This window comes from Ischnura elegans, chromosome 5, assembly GCF_921293095.1.
Source record: "Ischnura elegans chromosome 5, ioIscEleg1.1, whole genome shotgun sequence".
NCBI lineage: Eukaryota > Metazoa > Arthropoda > Insecta > Odonata > Coenagrionidae > Ischnura > Ischnura elegans.
Window position 1 is genome coordinate 66,318,361 of NC_060250.1, and position 16,711 is coordinate 66,335,071.

The window sequence follows — 16,711 nt, forward strand, 5'->3', positions numbered from 1 at the left end:
ACATAGCATGTGCAAAAACTGCATTTTCTATTGGAACTACCCATCGTCCAGAGGAGAATTCCTAGGACTCGATACACGTGATATGGATCAGTAGAGAAAAATTAATCCAATTGTATTCAGAAAGGATCCTATGCGTCTCAATAAAAAGAAATATAATGTGCTGCAGCTCTTCAACATACAAGCACCAGCCACCACTGCAAATAACCCAAACATCAAAGCAAATGTGAAAAAAAGAAAAATTTCCTTCACCATCAACTCAACACGGTGCACTGTTAGCACCGATAATATCCTTACAAACCTAAAGTTGAAGATAATGTTAAGACATGTGTGCATAAAATTCCAGTATATAGGTAAACCACCCTACCCATCCTCTGAAACATTTCTACTCCCTCATGGAAACATCAGCTCATTTAAAACAAATGCAAAACACTTTCACAACATTAAAGAGACCTCATAAAATCAATACATGTATTCACTAATGAAAAACAACATCCTTACCAATAAAAGCTGATATAGTGTGAAATTCACTTCCTCCACATCGACATATTTCATGTACATAATCGTCTTTGGCAAGAGTTCCACAGCCCCATTCAGAAAGTAATTTGGAGATACAAGCCTACAGAGGGAAAAATCCATATTCTTAGCTTTCAGAATTATAAATTTATGAGTAACATAAATACTGATACCATAATATACACCAAATATTGAAGATCAGAAATAGCAAAAAAATCTACCTGAGCATGTATACTTATGGAAATAATTACAAGTATATATTGACTAATATCGTATAGTTTAAATTTATTCTAGTGATTTAAGGTGAGAAAAATAAAAACAATGAGCACAAAGTCAAAATATTTTCAAAACGCTAGCTTACTTTCAGTTTGACAATGTCTGGTTCCACTTGATCATCCAACTCCCCAGGATAAGCATTGTATTCGCTATAAAATCTATCCACACCACGAAATAACACATAATAGACCATGATACTATCAGGGTCTTCTAAATTGGACACTGAAATACAAGATATTAACACTTGAGCTGTTGGACATGAATTAAAAATGTATAAGTATCAAAATTAATGGATAGTAGTGAAGTTTAAAGCACGAATAAAACACAAGTTTCCTATTATTACGCATATCATCAGTAACATTCAATTTTTAACATTCCATAATCAGAAACAAATTGGACACAAGCTGAACTAAATATTGCAATTGAAAAAACAATATCCTAAAATTTCAATACATAATTAATTGGAGACATGAATGTCTCAGATTTATGAGCCTGGCCCCAGGAGTGTATTCCCATGGACCAGCTTTGGTTTTCTGTTACCGGTGGAGGCATAAATTTGAGGAATTCCACCATAACTTTAATGAACCACAAAATCAGCATTCTATACTTTCTTTAAAGAAACATAAGCAACAAACAATTTCCACATATGAAATGCCATTTCAATGTTTATATCAATAATATTTGCTGTTTTTCAAAGAAAAGCAAATAACTATGCACTCTTTCATAATTTACTCAACATGATACATATTTCCAAGCAAATGAGTTACATCTATACAAAGCTTATGCCAAAATGGACCGCTACATTCTGCTAATTGAGGCAGCCATTTAATTGGGACATACATAAAATTTTGGAACTCTATCAAAAAATCCTCATGGTGATTCCTTTGGAGGAGCTACACTTCCAAAATGTATGGAACATTTCAGGGGGTTTGCACCTGTGACCCCCTCCACAGCTTTTTATATCCTTAATCCACACAAACAATAACAGTCAATATTTAGAGCAAGTTAAAAACTTGCTTCAATAAATCCATCTCTATGTCAGGTAGGCTAGTCAGAGAGGATCTAGTTTTTCTCACATTGGGGCTTCATCTATTGCCACTTTCTACTAATATAATAAAGAGGACCATGAAGATGAGGGTTATGTTGAAGGTACTGGCTTATAACAGTAAGGAGTGGCTATGCAACTGTGGACCAAAATAAAGACAACTCACCCCGACATCTACTTTCTTTTGCTATCACCACCAAAGGACCAAAATCCAAAATGGAATGGATTGTAAAAATAGGGATAAGTCCATTGAATGTTAGATTCGTAAAGGATAAAAGTCTACAGTGACCTAAATCATTTGCTTACTACAGTCAAAAGGCATGGAGTTTTCACTAACTGTGAGTGAGAATTCACACCAGTGATATTTATGTTGGATGAATGGTGAGAAATAATATGCAAAAATACTGTATAACAGGGTTCATACCAACATTACCTTCTTGATTTTCCTGACTTTTCACACATTTTCCAGTCCCAATTTTTAAAATTTCCCTGACTTCATACTCATGTCAAAACCGTCATATACTAGGATTTAAGGAAAAATACAGCAAAGTGTACATCTATGTAAATACTGCCCTGGACCAATCAAGGACATTGGCCTTTTATAAAATAAAAGCTGGCGCATGTTGAAGATATTTGACTACCGAGTCCCACCTTATATTCATATAAATCCTTCATTGTCATGGGGAAAACAAATCCCTAAGCCTATCTGTTAGGCAAATATATCTCACTTTTTTAATAATCTCTACTGGACTTAGAAACACAATGAGGTTATAAGGTAATTTTCAATGTGTATCTCAGAAAGATATCTGTTTTTAATAGCTCAAGGAATCAAAGCCCAGCACAGAGCCTCCACATCTCTAGCCACTCCCACGCTAATCTCTCATTAATTTTTGACATTTTTTGTGGCTTTCCTTTTTACCTTATCACGTTAATTGATTAAGTCTTACTGAGCCGGAGAGAAAAAGTATTCCATTAAATAAACTCAAGTAGTGCCAAGTCTACAACCTGTACTGCCCAGCCAGGACGGCAACAAAATCCTACCTCGCTGCTCTAACACAATAATGCCCTGTGAATTGAACCATATTTTTGTCTTTATGTTGCTTACATCTTAGAGTTTTTCCTTGACATTTCAGTCCTGATTTTCATTTCTCTAACTTCCCAGACGAGCATGAGCCCTGTGTAAGTTATTGTAGCTACATAGTAGATACTTTTTAACATTGATGACTTTCTGAAAATATTTGAATGCAAACCAGAGAGTACATTGATTTTGGAACTACTCCAAGGAAATACCAATGAATAGTTTAAAAACAGTTAGCCTAGAATAGACTATCTCCACATAAATGATAATAGGCAGAAAACACTGTAGAAATGACATCAACAACAAAAACCAGATCTGATTATTGAGGAAAATGACAAAGACAGACACTTGCCCTAGCACAGCCAACGGGCTCTTCAATAAGCCTGAGAGTTAATAGCTGGGCTTTGAAGCCCTATTTATGAAGACAAATACGGAGCTCATATGCATCTCTAGATTTCTATCCCAACTTTGTTCATGCCATGAAAAGATTTAGACAGGTACAATGGGCAACAAGTTCATATGACGAAGAATTATTAGTCAGCATTCCCTGATTTTTATGTATTGAGATATATCATAAAACCTCCTTAATAATTCAAGGGGACCCAGAAAATGGAGATTTTATTGTATGAGGGTTCGATATACGGAGGAGTTTTGCGGGTTACATCGTCGCCGGAAAATAAAATGGTTCACATTGATTGCAGACCTAAGTCGCAAATATAGAGAGGGCTCTTGCCGGTACGTTTCATAAAGGAACGAGAAAATCAGACTGCGGTAAAGCCCATTGTGTGACTGAAAATTTCACTGGAGGACACAAATTCTCAACCACTTCCAGAAAAGCTATAGAGCTGAAATTTTAAACAGAGATAGGTGACTGAAATGATTTGTGGAAAAATTCTGGGAAACCCCATCTTTCTCAAACCTTCTCCAAAAAATAATTCAAAATGGTGTGAATTCCAGTTTTTTGCAGCACACCTCAGTATTGTAATCATTAAAATAATTATTATTCAGTTATGGGTAGGATTGGTGCTTTGTTTGGTGAGCTTTCTATCTTTTAAGCCCTATAATTCAGAGAAACAAGTCTTTGCACCTGAACTCCACGAGACCACTCAATGATCCTGTGGGTATACGCAAGCATGGTGACAAAATAATATAAATTTTTTCCAAACGACTACAGATTATGTCTCAGATTATAAATTTTATGGATTCTATTTATAACATAAGGTCCTAGGGTGTCCCACACAAGAAATTCCCAGCCACTTCTGGGAGAGCTGCGGAGCTGCTAATTTTCATGAAGGTGAGGGACCGAAAAAGATCTAGAGGAAAATACCAAAAATCACAACCTTCCTCCTTCTTCCTCCCCAAATAATTAAAAACAGCAGAAATACAAATTTTTGTGTACATTCCATTACTCGAATGGCTTTGCCTATTTAACTGTCATACTTACCTTGAACATTTTTATTTATTTTATTTTATTTTTTATTTTATTCTCAAACCACCGAATACAGCTCTTATTGGCCATTTTACATCGGGGTGTTCAACAAATGTAACAAGTTAACGTACACAAACGACCATGCCCTGGACCGGGGAAACCTACCCAGGCGGGACTCGAACCCGCGACCTCTTGTTTGGCAGGCGAGAACGTTACCCCGCCGCCACCGAGGCCGGCGACATCATTCGCTTTTCAAAACTAGGTAAATGTACAAATCGTACAATATATGTACTACTGGATTCTCTATACCAAACGATGGTTCTGCAAAAATTTGCCAAAGTCAAAGTTTTGAACAAAAATTTTCCAGAGACTTTGACAGGTAGTCTCCTCAGTTTCACAACCCAACACAAACCGACTACAAAATATTTTTTTACCGCTTCCGGAAAGTGCAGGTGTGAAATTTGACAGGACGACAATCGATTAAAAGCCCTAATTAATAAATTTTCTAGGACAGAATGTTCCTATCAACATCCCCTTTAAAATATTCATAACTCCAATTTTTAGGGGGCAGAGCTGCATAATTGAACATGTGAAGCACCGGGAGTTAATACCCTACGCCCCTAAATAATGAATTAATGCCTGACATCAGACTGTTAGCCTCTTTCCTCATGCCATGCATATGACAGGTTCCATATGTTGAAGATATATGTACATCCATAAGTACTACACATATGTAGATAGGCCTACAAATGCTGAATTAGAAGGCATTGTGGGTCTCGCTAGGGCTTCTGCTTCTGATAAGCTGCACAGTAAGTAGCAATGCCAAATTAGATGAGTGATAGAAAAGTCCACAATAAAGAAAAACTCTTAAGATAATGAGAAAATTGAAATTGCATATAAACACACTCCATGCATAGGTTCATACCAAACAATAATTCTCATTAAATATCCATTATTCCATTTAAATAGGCTTATATTCTGGATAGATAATATAAATTGAGCGCCTGTATTGTAAGAGGCCCAACTAACTAGAATCAACTACAATATACTCCCGATTATCCGGGCTATAGTTGGGGTGAGACGGCACGAATAATAGGAAAACACGGATCATCCAAACTTTCACTTAAATGTCTCGCAATGCCCATAATTTACCTACAACAAACAAAATATTATTATTGATGCAGTTATTCTGTTATTTTTAGAGTGATTCCCCGACTCAATGAGAGCATTTTTCGCCAGTTCGTGATCTTTTTTCTCGTGGCTGAGCTTAAAGCCACCGAGTGCGTCCACCGGGTTGCGGATGGTGGGTCGACCTTTAGATATAGAGGTTAGCTGCGAGATAAGCGAGTTCTCTCGTCGAATAAGCAGTCGTGGACAAAAAGCGGCGGTATTCTGAGGGGGTATTGGGCTACCCTTGGGTAAGGTAGACCATTTAAAAGATACCAAAACCTGTGAAGATACCGTGACTTGGCGACTGGGGGCCACCAAAAATTATGCCTCTCATCACCTGGGGGAGAGGGCAGCAGCTCTTCTTCACATGTGCGAAGGTGGAGACCATACTGGTCGGTACAGCGACACACAAACATTTACGTGGGTGGTAACTACGGGCGTGGTAACATTTACTTTAACGGCTGTAGTACTGCGATGTGGAAGGCAAGGGGAAACCACCACATTATCATCCCGAGGAGTCACAGCTGCTCCACTCAATTTATATAATGACATGATGGAATTCTCTCGGATAAAATATTCCGGAGGTAAACTAGTCCCCCATTCGGATCTCCGGGCGGGGACTACTCGAGAGGGTACATCGGTCAAACGAGATAGAATGTTACGGATAGGAACATGGAACATCAGATCACTTCGTACCTGCGGTAAGCTAGAGAACTTGAAGGTGGAGATGCGAAGAATGAACCTAGATGAATTAGGCATCAGCGAAATGAAGTGGCCCCAGGAAGGAGACTTTTGGAGTGGAAGCTACAGAATGATACACACGGGATCGCTAAATGGTAATGCTGGAGTAGGCATAATGCTTAGAAAGAGCGCCGGGATGCGTGTTAAAAGCTACCTGCAGTTTAATGAAAGGATAGTAATGGTGAAGATAATTACTAAACCCATAGCTACTTTAGTGGTACAGGTTTACATGCCTACGTCAGATTATGAAGACGAAGAAGTAGAAGATGTCTACCAATATATAGCGGAAGTTATCAAGCAGGTAAGAGGGGAAGAAAATCTTATTATTTTAGGTGACTGGAACGCTGTCGTCGGCGAAGGTCAAGACGGAATAATAACTGGGAAATATGGGTTGGGTAACCGAAATGAAAGAGGAGAAAGGCTACTTGAATTCTGCACGGAGCACAGGCTAGTGGTTGCCAACACTTTATTCAAAAATCCCCTGCGAAGAAGATACACGTGGAAGATGCCAGGAGACCGTAGAAGATTCCAAATCGACTACATTCTAGTGAAACAAAGATTCAGGAACCAGGTGAAGGACTGCAAAAGTTATCCAGGGGCAGATATCGATAGTGACCATAACTTAGTTATGATGAAATGCCACCTTAAATTTAAAAAGTTGAAGAAAGCCGTGAAAAACATATGGCAGGTTGAAAAATTGAGGGAGGTTCAGCATCAACTGGCTTTTAAAGAGGCTGTAGAAAATAAAATAGGGGAGGATACGACCAATAAACCAATGGAAGAGAGTTGGAAAACCATTAGAAGTGGTCTGCAGGCGGCAGCTGAGGAAGTTCTTGGTAAAAGAAGAGTCGTTATGAAAAAACCATGGATCACGCAGGAAGTATTAGATCTCATTGAAGAAAGAAGAAAATACAAGGCTGCGAAAACAGAGGAAGGACAGAATCGTTACAAGAGAATAAGGAACGAAATATGTCGTAAAGCGTGGAAGGCTAGAGAAACGTGGATGAAAAGCATTTGCGAAGACGTGCAAAACAATCTTAAGCATGGAAAAGTAGAGGCCGCTTACAGGATAGTGAGGAACCACTTTAAGGAAAGGGGCGTAAGATGTAATACTCTTAGGGACAAAAACGGAGAACTATTGATTGAAAACGAAGAAAAATGGAAGAGATGGAAGGAATATCTGGAAGATTTGTATAAAGGAAGTCGCCTCAGAACGAATGCTATCGAAAACGAGAGGGAAGTGGATGCGGATGACATGGGAGCCCCAATTTTAAGATCGGAATTTGATGCGGCTGTAAGAGACCTCGGGATGAATAAAGCGTCTGGCATTGATGACATTCCTGCAGAACTAATTAAAAATTCAGGAGAGAAGACGTTGAACCAGCTATACAAAATCATTAGTGAAATGTATACGACAGGTGAGATACCAAAGGACTTCGAGAGGAACATTATAATCCCTATTCCTAAGAAGAAAAGAGCGGAGAAGTGCGAAGATTTTAGGACCATAAGCCTTACTACACATGCGTCAAAGATACTGATAAGGATCATCTATAGAAGAATAGAACGAAAAGCAGAAGAGTACTCGGATGAGGACCAATTTGGATTCAGAAAAAACAAAGGCACAAGGGAAGCAATATTGGCCCTAAGACTGCTCATAGAGAAGAGAATGGAAAAGAACAAGCCAACATTCGTTGCATTTGTGGACTTAGAGAAAGCATTTGACAACGTGGATTGGAGCACAATGCTTGGAATCCTAAAGGAAATTGGAGTTCTTTATAATGACAGAAGAATCATCCACAGTTTATACAAAAACCAAGTAGCCGTGATAAAATCAGGGCCCAGCTGTGAAGAAGCAAGAATTAAGAAAGGAGTGCGACAAGGCTGTACATTGTCACCCGTAATTTTCAACGTTTACATTGAAAAAGCCATTAATGAAATCAAAGAAAAGGAATTGGGAGTGAATATCCGTGGAGAAAAAATTAGCATGCTAAGATTTGCTGATGACATAGCCGTTATAGCAGAAACAGTGAAGGATTTGAAAAATATTCTGGTTAATATGGGTAGGGTAATGAGTAGATATTTACTGAAAATAAGCACGAAGAAAACCAAGATCTTAGTATGCAGCAGAAGAGAAAAAGTCAAGACCAACATTAAAATAGGGAGGCAAAAACTGATAGAGGTAGATGAATTCTGTAATTTGGGAAGCAAGATAACTAGTGACGGGAGAAGCAAGAAAGAAATTATCAGCAGAATAGCCCAGGCGAAGAGAGCATTCCACCAAAAGAGAGACCTGCTTACAGCGGGAAACTTAAATATGGAAGTAAAGAAACAATTTAAAAGAACCTACATCTGGAGTATGCTCCTATACGGAAGTGAGGCATGGACAATGACCGCAGCGGAGAAAGCAAGGATAGAGGCCTTTGAAATGTGGTGCTACAGAAGAATGATGAAAATCAAATGGATCGACCGAGTTAGTAACGAGGAAGTCCTAAGAAGGGTAGGAGAGAAGAGAAGCCTCATGAAAACCTTAATAAGAAGACGGAACAACCTTATAGGCCACATCTTGAGACATGATGGCCTGATGAAGACAATCGTCGAAGGACAAGTGGAAGGCAAGAATGGAAAAGGAAGACCTAGAACAAAATATATGGAACAAGTAAAGAGAGATGTGAAAGAGAAGAAATACGTAGGTGTGAAAAGATTAGCTGATAGGAGAACTGAGTGGAGAGCTGCGTCAAACCAATCCTAGGATTGTTGACCAGTGATGATGATGATGTGATCTTTTTAGCGGAGCATAGTCACCAACTGCAAGGCTTGGAAAACAGAAACTAGGTGCTCCTGTGAATGCAGCTAGTGCATGATCGCTTCCATTTTACGAAGGGGATTCTAACGGAAATAACAAGCCTGATTTATCCTAGCATTAATGCAGTAATTTCGATGATTTTGCATCCGATTTAATTTTTTTATAAAGATCGCGGAAAAAATTGAGAGAGAGTAAACATCATGCAAGGATAATCCACAACCCGGATAAACTGCAGCCGGATAATCGGGAGTCTGCTGTATATTATCGTGAGGCCAAAAAATGAATGATTCCAATAAGGTTGACCTTTCCAATACATACTTTGTGCGAGGAGGCGCTGATATTTTGAAAACCACAATAATGCATTCAATTGCAGAAAAATTTCTTGGTTTACAAATAATGTGTGCTTAGGTGCTTTTTCACATGAAATTTTGGCCAGGCCACAAGATTAACCCTTGAGGCTCCATTTTTTAAAATACGGTTTTATATTAAATATACAAGTCTAAGTAATACACAGCATGAATATCTTAAAATTGCTTTAAAATTTTGCCATTTCAGATCCTTTCCTTCAAATCTCAATGATTTCTCTATCTCCACAGAGTGATGTCTTTTCTGTATTAAAAATTACTAAATTTGAAATGGGCTGCCAATTATTACACAACACAGAAAAAGACCATGTGAAAATGGTATTATGTAATTCCATATGAACTATGACAAAAATACAGCAGTAAAAATCTTGATAGATACAAACAGGATGTCTTACTCAAGAATCCGTGTGTCACACAAGCTGCTATGGTATTTAAGGCTTTTAATTAAGGCTATGTGACAACTTTTTGAAATTCAAGCAAGATAAAAGTATTGCTTGAAACTCGCTTGATTTTGAGTACAATATGCTCAAAAAACTAAGTCTCAAGCTTGTCTTGAAGATCACCATCATGGTATCCTGGCTGTAATTTTACAAAGCCCAGGAGTATTATGCAAAGCAGTAAAGTACCATATATTTCCTTACATTTGTGAGTGATTTCATGATGTCATACAACAATATGCTACATCCAGCCTACAGTATATAAGCGAGGCAGAAACCAACAGCCGACACCTTCGACCTGAAGACGCTGGCAGGATAGCCAGCGAAACTGTTGTCAACCAACAATCTGACGCGGAAGAAAACCCTGGAGAAATGCAGAGATCAAACCATCGCCGCGGAAACCTACGCTCTAACAATATGCTATGAAATCTGTAATTCCCAAACCTAGAATTAAGAATTAAGTAGAGCCTTGGCCTTGAATGGCCTATTAACACTCAATGCACAAAATTTCACACCTGAATATAGGCTACATCTAGCACCAGCAAATGCCCAGAGATTTAAAAAATATACTTAAGTTTTAATTTACACCAAGTCAAAATGTCATGATTGCATAACACAATTACCATGAATCCTGATCTAGCTCTTGCCATTTTCGATAGCTACAGACATATGTGCAAGTTACTGAGTATTCAGCAGACACACTGGAGATACCCCCCACCACAATGCAGCATTATGCCAGTGCTTATTATTAATAAATGATCTGATTTAAGAATTCGTAGTCTCAATATAAGCGAATTGATGAGAAAAATAAAATGAAAATGTTCCAGGTTTTTGCATCATACACGCCTGTAGGGCCTGAATGAGTTATTTTAATGTTGAGTTTTTCGGCCTGCATAAAACATTTCCTAGGGTAAACATGACATTTTAGAGCCCTTTGGACAAATATTTCAACCATTTTGACACATCTTCATTCCTTCATGCCAAAACGCTACCTCAAAGGTACCTGCCGCACGCCCCCCCCCAACCTCCCTGCCACCAGCCATGACGCTTGTTTCTCTCTTATTGCCATTGAAGTTGCTAGCACCAATGTGAGTTAATGCTTCTTTTTCTCCATTGTCTATGACAATATAGTATCAATATTCTGGTAAAATAATAGCAAGAGTCAAATGAATCTACCAGGTAGAGTTTTTTCACTGGTGTTCTACTGTGAAGGCAGTGCCAGGACCTTCACCTCATCCAACCACTTTGTCTTCACATAATATCTCATTCTCACCCTCCTGATTCCAATTCAGGAAACTTTTTGCATTAAATTCAGTCTATAATGCTAAGTCATTCCCACATCAGCATAAGCTGCCTTCTAATATTTCATTCCGCAATTGATTTCAATGATTACGTAACAATATGTAAATATTTGCCTTTATTTTATCTCGAATAAGACATTTTTTTATATGTAAGTAGAAAGTAACCAAGAAAAACCATTTCAAGCAATTAAGTATAAAATTTCTAAACTGCTGATAAGGACAGTGATATCATTACTACTCACTTATTTCCTGAACATTGGCTGTTTTAGGGTCATATTCATCAGCTATTGGCCTTCCCCTCACAACATATAAATTTCTTGATTCTTTACAGAAAAGTTTTACATCTTTTTCAAGGATGGTATCTGAGGGTTGGTTCAGCTGATGGAGCAACTGCTGTACTCTTCGGTAAACAATTTCTACATCCTTTGTGGCCTGTTCCTGATAACTGGAAAACATTTAAGGCCTTCTGTTACATGTTTTCTGCTATTATTCTTAGTACATATCTTCAAAATTATGATAGATAATTAAAATTAAAAATAAATTATATATTATATATTTGTAATCTATTTATGAAGAACATATTCAACAGAAAACAATGTATGAGAAAACATGTGAAGTATGTATAGAAATACATATAATGAGAAATATCAATCAAGTACCTAAATCATTGATGGGTTAACTACACCCACTATCTGCACATTTTGCATTCTATGATTGGATTTTTTATAATAAAAATTTAAATATTAATTTAAAAGCTTTGATGCGCATGAAAATAAAGGTACAATTTTTCTTCGTTCTCAGTAAAATAAATGAATACCATACGGAAGAACCTTATTTTTATTTCTGTGACTGGTGCGGTAATATAAGTGATTAAAACAGAGTTCAATGAAATCTATATGATGCTATTGATTGTTCCCTGAATATTCTAAATAAGTTTAACAAGCCGTAAGTAAATGAAGAATGTTCACTCAGCATTAATTTAGACTTTTTGTGAGAGAAATAAACCAGCCAAAATTCCACTGGAATACAATAAGAGAAAAAATCCTTTTTAAATTATTTCAAACACAAAAACTTTTATGATACACCAAAAGAACAATGACTGCACAATTAATTTAGTTAATCTGAACTAAAAATGAACTTCTTGCTTATAACATAAACACTTGGCTTTGCTATTTCAGATGGAAAATGATGCCGATGTTTTAAGATCTAATGACTTGAGTATGTAGTCATATATATACTTACACTTGCTGGAGAGCCACATATTTGGAAGTCTGAGCGGTCATGTCAGGAAGAGTTCCACAGAGGGGAAGGCATCCTCCCCCTTCATTCTCAACAAAGTCTCGAACTGCCTTGGCCATTATCCAAAAAGGTTTACTCTATAAAAATATTACAGAAAATTAAAAAAAAAAAAAAACACTGAAAATTTTTAATGAGATACTATAATCCAATTTAAATAAGATTTCACTTTCCTCTATGGAGAATTAACAAACTACTAACATGAAAAAATAATGGAATCACAATCAAAGCATCTCCAGAAAAAATAAAATAATAGAACCATGACCCTGAGCTACCACTGTAATAAGGTGTAAATTAAGCGAGAAAAATGTAAGTAATATCATTGCTTTCAAACTCAAGATACACAGCCTAGATTTGCAACAAAAATATATAATTATCATTTCAATTTACAGAACATATAAATTCAGCGACCCAATGGAATTTCTATCCTTAACATTTAATCATACAACTATGTATGCCTTATTGCTTCATTCCTTTTTCTCATCGCACATTGGCATCCCACAAATTGTCTGCACCAAATTTATTCCAAGAATGCAGAAGTAAGTATTGGCCACTGAAATATCAAGCTGAAATTTCCTGACTTTCCAGACTACATTTACGATTTTCCACTCTTTCATTTGAGCATGTAACAGAATATTGAATTCTTTAAAGATGTCAAAAATATAATTATGCACATGTTGTTAAATTCTAATTCTATTTTAAAATTAAGCAGAAGTAAAATACAACTTGATTTTTAATAGCCAAGGAGCATCTATTATTTGTAAATTTCAGACAGTTCTTGAACATCATTTTAAAAAGTGTATCTGGCAATATGTATTAAAGTATTTTGAGATTTTCTTGTATGTAAGATAATTACTATGGTAATGTTCCAGAATATTGAAAAAACAACATTAATTTTAGTGATGGTCGGGTCAGATACCTCAGATCCAAATATCCGTGGATATTGCCCTTCACCAGATACTTCGGATCAAAATTTGCTGAAGACATCAGATCTGCATCCGAAATTTTAAATAAATGCTTCAGTGAATTTAGCATCCCACAAGAGAGAGTGGAAAGAGTCCTGATCGTCTCTTTGGATGCGCCGTTGCACTACCACCCTTGTCCTACTCATGAACCATTTTGTTAAAAATCTCTCGTAAGGGTTATGCAACAAATTTCAGCCATGGAAAATTTTAAGGCAAAATAAAATAGGGATGTAGAGTGACCCTTCCCCAGAGATTGAACAATCATTGATACCATAACTTGCCAGATCAATGAAGTTTCCCAAATTTCCATGTTTACCAAATGAGTGGCAAACCTGGAGTAGGAAAGTAATAACAAAAATGGATATTTAATACGAAGCTGTTTTTTTTACCAGCATTTACATTGGCAGTAAAAAGAATACTGCGGGGGTTTACATGGCAAATGCAAAAGAGTACACATCTTAAGTGAAATATGTAAAACTTTACTCAACAGAGCAATGAATAAGTTACAGCAGTGTCCATCAGAAGCATTTTTCTCACTATTCAACAAGACCCATTTTTAATTTACTGATAATCCTTTAGAGCCATTTTCTGATGCAGCTATAGTTTACCAGAATAACAAGCTCTAAGGCATCTTAAATTGATTACGTGCCAATCAATACTCAATCCAGGGAACCTTCAACTTCATTTAATGAAAGTTTCACACAGATTTACAAAAAATTCTTTAAGTCCCAATAATATCTGTGATTTTTATATTTTTAGGCTTTTTATTTGTGAGTAAATGAAAGTTGTATCACTTGGCTCGTGACAACTAAATTACAAATAGTGGCGTTGAAAAATTAACATCATCATAATTTTCATCGATCAAGTTTTCATCATTTTCAAGTAAATTATAATTTCATAAATATGAACATTCTAATTTAGTATATCACACTTATCCAACAAAAAGGTAACAGTTTTTGAAGGTGTTGGGACAAAGCACTGATTTACAAATAATATTGGAAGTAGGTTAACCTACGCTGACTACTTGCTAGATAAACTTGATTGCAGTAAATAATTTAAGTTTCATTTGGAGCTCCAAAATTCTAGTCTCCAGACTATTGCATGAAATCGTTCAAATAACTAAATATGTAATGCTTTTTGGACACTATCCCAAACATTTGTAACAATTCCATGGTGGAAAAGTTATGACTGCAGTGCTGACCAATGGATAACATGTTGCCAAAGAAACTGGGATTTTTACACCCTAAAAATCAAAACAATTACCTTTGAAGTCAAGTTGATGCATGCATCATCATCAAGAATTTCTTGAACAGAAGGGGGAATGGTAGTTGGGCAGAGAGCATAGTTAACAGCTTTAATGGCTTCATCATGGTTAGCTTCAATCAGTTTTATCCCTTCATCATTTTCACCACAACCTACAATGGCATAGCCAACAGAGAGAAGTTAAAATGAGAAAATGGTAACAATAAAACATCTTTATGCAATTCAAAATAACTTTAGGCATAGAAGTCAATAATTAACATAAAATACATCAAAACTTAAATTTAAGCTTACATCTCATTCATTGACAGGACATTTTGACCCATGAAGTTAAGGCCGTTTTACACGGGGCATGTACTTGCATAATCTGCCATGTGTACGACGACGCAGTCAAAATTGCGTTGTGTAAAGTGGTGAATTGCTAGACCACAAGCGAGAATGCGTGGATGTGAGATGGCAAAATAACCCGTTCTAATTTCATTCACGCATTCGCCCAATTCCATGCCATTTTAGAAATGAATGCTGTTCTACCCTGCACAATTCCGTGCTCCATGTAAAACGGCCTTTAGAGTAAGTTTGAAGAACATAATTCAAAAAGTTAACCAAAACTATTGAATAAATAACATCTCTTATCAAGAAAAAGGAAATATTCAAAATTTCACAAGCACAATTTTTCGACTAGATACCAACATTCATAATGTTACAGAAAAAGGAATACAAACAACTACGAAGTCAACAGTTTAGTCTTAGTATAACTTAATTACCTTACCTTCCTCAATCATTGACCTGAAAAGCCGTTTCTCCTCGTAAGTAGATGGCAAACTATTTGCATTTGTTTCTCTCCATTTCTTGAGATAATGAAGCAAAATTATCACATATGGCACATGAGCCTTGTCCTTCTGGTCAAGAGATTCAAAGTTGATAGATTCAAAATAAGAAACTAATCCAGGGAATGGGCGGTCTATTCTTATATCTGGCACAGCATTGTCTGGATGCGTCTCTGCCACTGTATGTTCTGGAACTTGAATACGTATGGAACAAGCCATACCGTAACTGCGGCAAAACAGCAATGGAACACCAGTTTCCCACAACTTTTTCGCAAGAGGTAGTAATTTTCTGTCAAAAAGAATCACAATGCATAAAATAATGACCGATACTTGTAAAACGTGATTAAAGCAGACGTCAAGTACTATAAATGCAGCATACCTTTCGGGTAGCGAAGTAGCAATTACAACTGAGAAGTTGTTGAAGAAGTCTGGAGAATTTTCCAGTAGCTGTTCCACATCCTCGTCGACATAATCTCCCTTCACGTCTGGATTCAGTTCTAATAACAGCTGTGTTGTCGCTTCAGCTCGTGATTTCCCTATGTTTTCCGGTTCTACAAAAAAACTAAACCATGTCTAATCAAAATCAAGAGCATTTTCCGAGAAGGCACTAAAATGGAAACGGAAAAGTTGATTAACACATCCGAAAAACTAAGGCCTTGGCCCTTACTTTGTATTTAGATCTTCAACAGTAACTTTGGCTCCGTCGATAATCGTGAAAGACCCGACTCCTGGAAGCACCAGCGATTTTAGAATTTCAGTACCTAGGCCAGTGGCATTAATTAAACAGACGTGTCCTGCTTCAAGGGCAGCCTGTCCATGGTCACCCCATAACCTAACATAGTAAAAGGTACAATAACTTAATCCTTAGCTTAGAAATGCACTAAAAATTATTAGCCCTGGAGTTTCATCCATGATGAGCAGTTATTTTAAAAAACAATTAAAAATCAAACAAGAACATTTAAATCAAGACCCATCGATGGGAGCTCTTTGGGCAAATTTCCATTTTAACGGCTAATTGCATTGAATTATGTAAATAATAGAAATTATTTATGTTTTGAATTCAGTTTAAAATTAGTTAACGGCCGCAAACCTGAGCTGTCTATCATATTTCTTGGCTTTTTCCGATTGCTCTGGAGATTTAGGAGCCGGTGACGCCATGTTTCTTGTCAGTGACAACGAACAATGGAAGAGCGAAAATAACATGG

At 36.8% G+C, this 16,711-nt stretch overlaps 1 protein-coding gene across 1 annotated transcript in view; it reads right to left on the bottom strand.

Annotated features, from left to right (window-relative positions):
* Positions 1-16,702, bottom strand: part of LOC124158997 (NEDD8-activating enzyme E1 regulatory subunit) — a 25,860-nt gene extending 9,158 nt beyond the window's left edge. Inside the window, exons 1-9 of the mRNA XM_046534460.1 lie at positions 16,597-16,702; positions 16,174-16,338; positions 15,886-16,068; positions 15,449-15,795; positions 14,683-14,834; positions 12,401-12,534; positions 11,401-11,603; positions 875-1,011; positions 499-616 (exon numbers count right to left, since the gene is read on the bottom strand). Coding sequence (XP_046390416.1) covers positions 499-616; positions 875-1,011; positions 11,401-11,603; positions 12,401-12,534; positions 14,683-14,834; positions 15,449-15,795; positions 15,886-16,068; positions 16,174-16,338; positions 16,597-16,664 — 1,507 coding nt within the window. The 5' untranslated portion in view covers positions 16,665-16,702. The remainder of the gene's footprint in view (positions 1-498; positions 617-874; positions 1,012-11,400; positions 11,604-12,400; positions 12,535-14,682; positions 14,835-15,448; positions 15,796-15,885; positions 16,069-16,173; positions 16,339-16,596) is intronic.
* Positions 16,703-16,711: the final 9 nt, after the last annotated feature.